The following is a 2879-nucleotide window of genomic DNA, read 5'->3' on the forward strand; positions in this document are numbered from 1 at the left end:
TTATGGGAGCTCATGTTGTCAGGATTGGCTTACGTAGGTGCTATGTTGCATTATGAACACGCAATGTTAGTTCCTCACAGCGTTTAGAGATGAATCTCAAAATGTGGATATTTTACTTGTCTTGTCATAACACCTACATATGTGTCTCGTAAAAGCCTCCTTCCAACAGCTATCAGATATTACTTTTGTTAATTGTGAGGTTGCCATAACGCCGGAGGCAAGTGACATAAGGGTGTGTTAGGACTTTCTGGACTTGTATGTTACTGTACAGACGTGGTGTGTGTGTTTGTGCTACGTAGCCTTATGAACGCTGCCTTGAGTAAAGTGTTACCTGTTAACTTGGAGGATTCCTGGTAACATCACGTGCCAGAGAAATGAGAACGTCTGTGTCATCTCTAATAACTATGAGCACTGTAACAGTATTCTTAAAGCTACATAGCGCCTACATAAGCCCTTTACTGACAACCGGCGTCAACATAAACACTCATAAAACCTTATTACAGCAGGCACTGGCTGTCACAAAGAGTGCTTTTGTTAATTGTGAGGTCAAGTTGACGTAACACTCGTGTCAGTTGACATAAGGTCGTCATACCGGAGTCAAGTCGTTCCGTTTCAGTTTTAAAGCAAGAAATCACTGCATTGATGCTTTGATCTACATTGATGCTTTGATCTACATTGATGCTTTGAGCTGTCCTGATGATGTACAGTGTGTAAAGTGACATAACACACGACGTTATGTCGCTTGACTTGGAGCTTACGTCAACTCATGTCAACAAATCCATTCTTAAGGACAGCCGAAGCCGTTCGGAATAAGGCTGTATGAATGGTTATGTGGTCAGATGACAGGAAGGGCTTTTATGTACTTTTACTGTAAGAACAGCGACGACCGTAACGGCGTTCATAAGCCTACATAAGCCCTTCGTTACTACTCTGAATAACTGCAGGATATTTATAATGACTGGTGTCAATGTCAATGTCAAGGCAGCGTTTTTGCAGGCGTACGGACGTGTTATGACAACCTTACGACACTTTCCAGACTGTACTTTAAAATGCCATGACGGCTGTAACAATGTGACACGGCTTACCAAGTGTGGTATGGGTATTTTTTTTCTGGCCCTTCAATGTTTATCATAAACTTATTACATCATCATGAATACAGTACGGCGGTGCGTCACGTATCGTAACACGACCTCGTGTCACTTGACGTGGGTGTTACGTCAGCTGTACTTCAAAATGAATAAGTAAAAGCACTCTTAAGGACAGCTGAGGCTGGCTGGAATAAGGCTTTATAAATGTTTAGCTGTCAGGATGGGTCTGTGCTTTATGAATGGCAACGTGTTATGGCAACCTTATGACACTTTCCAGGCTGACTTAGAACGGCGTGCCGGCTTTAACCGTGCGATGGGGTAAGGTTGCCAAGTAAGGTTTAGTTCACTATTTATGGGACATTTTTGAAAAGTTATTACACTGTAATAACAGGGTTAATAAGGGCGGGTGTCGTTTCAGGACTAGGATTGAGTGAGTGTTAACTGAGTGCAAGGAGAAGAGGAAAATCGGTAATATGTGTGTGTGTGTGTGTGTGTGTGTGTGTGTGTGTGTGTGTGTGTGTGTTTTCTCATTCACAGCCCCAAACACAGCTCAGTACGGGACCACCGGAGGAGGGGAAGCTCTGCTGGCCTGCGGAATCCTGGTGTTGGCTCTCAGCTCTCTGCTCTGCGTTTACTAGCGCTACGTACAGCCATACGCACTGAACTGGACTGAACCATTCACACGGCTCATTTCCGGATCCGATCTGGCAACGCGGTTCGCTTTTTTTTTTTTTTTTTTGGCTTTTTTTTTTTGTTGTTGTTTTTTTGGCGAAAAGAGAGCTATTTTAATCAGTAAGCGGTACTTTTCAGATGGTGGTTTTTATGTTCTGTGGAATTTCTCATCGTGTAAATATGTACGGTTTAAATTCCTCCCCCCTGTACCACGACCCCCACCCGCTCCCACATCCCCCCCCCCCCACACCCCACCCCTCCACCCCCCCCCCCCCCCCCCCCCCCCCCCCCCCCCCCCCCCCCCCCCCCCCCCCCCCGGTTTACTTTTATTTCTTGTTTGTTTTCTCGATTGCCCTCTTTGTGAATCAGCACCACTGTGCTCTTTTTAAGAACGCTTCAGAATTAGCCGTGCCGTTCGGAGGGGAGCGGGGGATAGCGGGGTCGGTTGTACGAGGACGAAGGGTGGGGGGGGGGGAGCGGGGGAGGGGTGTGGAGGGTGTAGTAAAAGTGTGCGTCGTCGTGTTTCCGACAGGACGCCCTGAAGTGCGCCGCCGCCATCGGAGCGCTCTCGTACGCACGCACGCACACTCGCGCACTCTCACACACACTCCTCTGTACTCTTTCAGGTCATAATATTTAGCCGGCTAATTTGAAACCACTCAGATTTGCACAATCAGAACAATCAGAGCGCTTTGAGAAGGGAACGTTCGCGGCGAGTGCCGAAACGGGGGGGAGTCGGGTTGTACGCCGATGTTCCGGTATTTCACTGACTAATGCGTGGACCAAAATGACAGCCATAATTCAGCGATTTTAGCAACGTTTTGCTAACACATAAAAGCTCTGCCATAATAATTTGAACAGAAATGCTAAGAGAAATAGTTACCTCGACATCGGTTGCCCAAATATGTGACAAAATTTCCGCTGGCGATTTTTAAAAAATTATTATTTCATTGCATTTTATTTCAATATCGTTTTTTTTTTTTTTTTTTTTAAACAAGAATTTAACAACGAAAATAATGCTGTCGTTTTGTTTTATTTTATTATTTCACTTTCGTTTGTCATTTCATTATTTTACTTTTTTTTTTTCTTTTTCTTTTTTTTTTAATGAAATATAATTTA

The 2879-nt window shown here is 44.6% G+C and overlaps 1 protein-coding gene across 1 annotated transcript in view; it reads left to right on the forward strand.

Moving 5' to 3' along the window:
* Positions 1-1999, forward strand: part of negr1 (neuronal growth regulator 1) — a 177937-nt gene extending 175938 nt beyond the window's left edge. Inside the window, exon 7 of the mRNA XM_017480445.3 lies at positions 1626-1999. Within this exon, the coding sequence (XP_017335934.1) occupies positions 1626-1726 (101 nt within the window). The 3' untranslated portion in view covers positions 1727-1999. The remainder of the gene's footprint in view (positions 1-1625) is intronic.
* Positions 2000-2879: the final 880 nt, after the last annotated feature.

Source organism: Ictalurus punctatus, chromosome 11, assembly GCF_001660625.3.
Source record: "Ictalurus punctatus breed USDA103 chromosome 11, Coco_2.0, whole genome shotgun sequence".
Classification (NCBI taxonomy): Eukaryota; Metazoa; Chordata; class Actinopteri; order Siluriformes; family Ictaluridae; genus Ictalurus; species Ictalurus punctatus.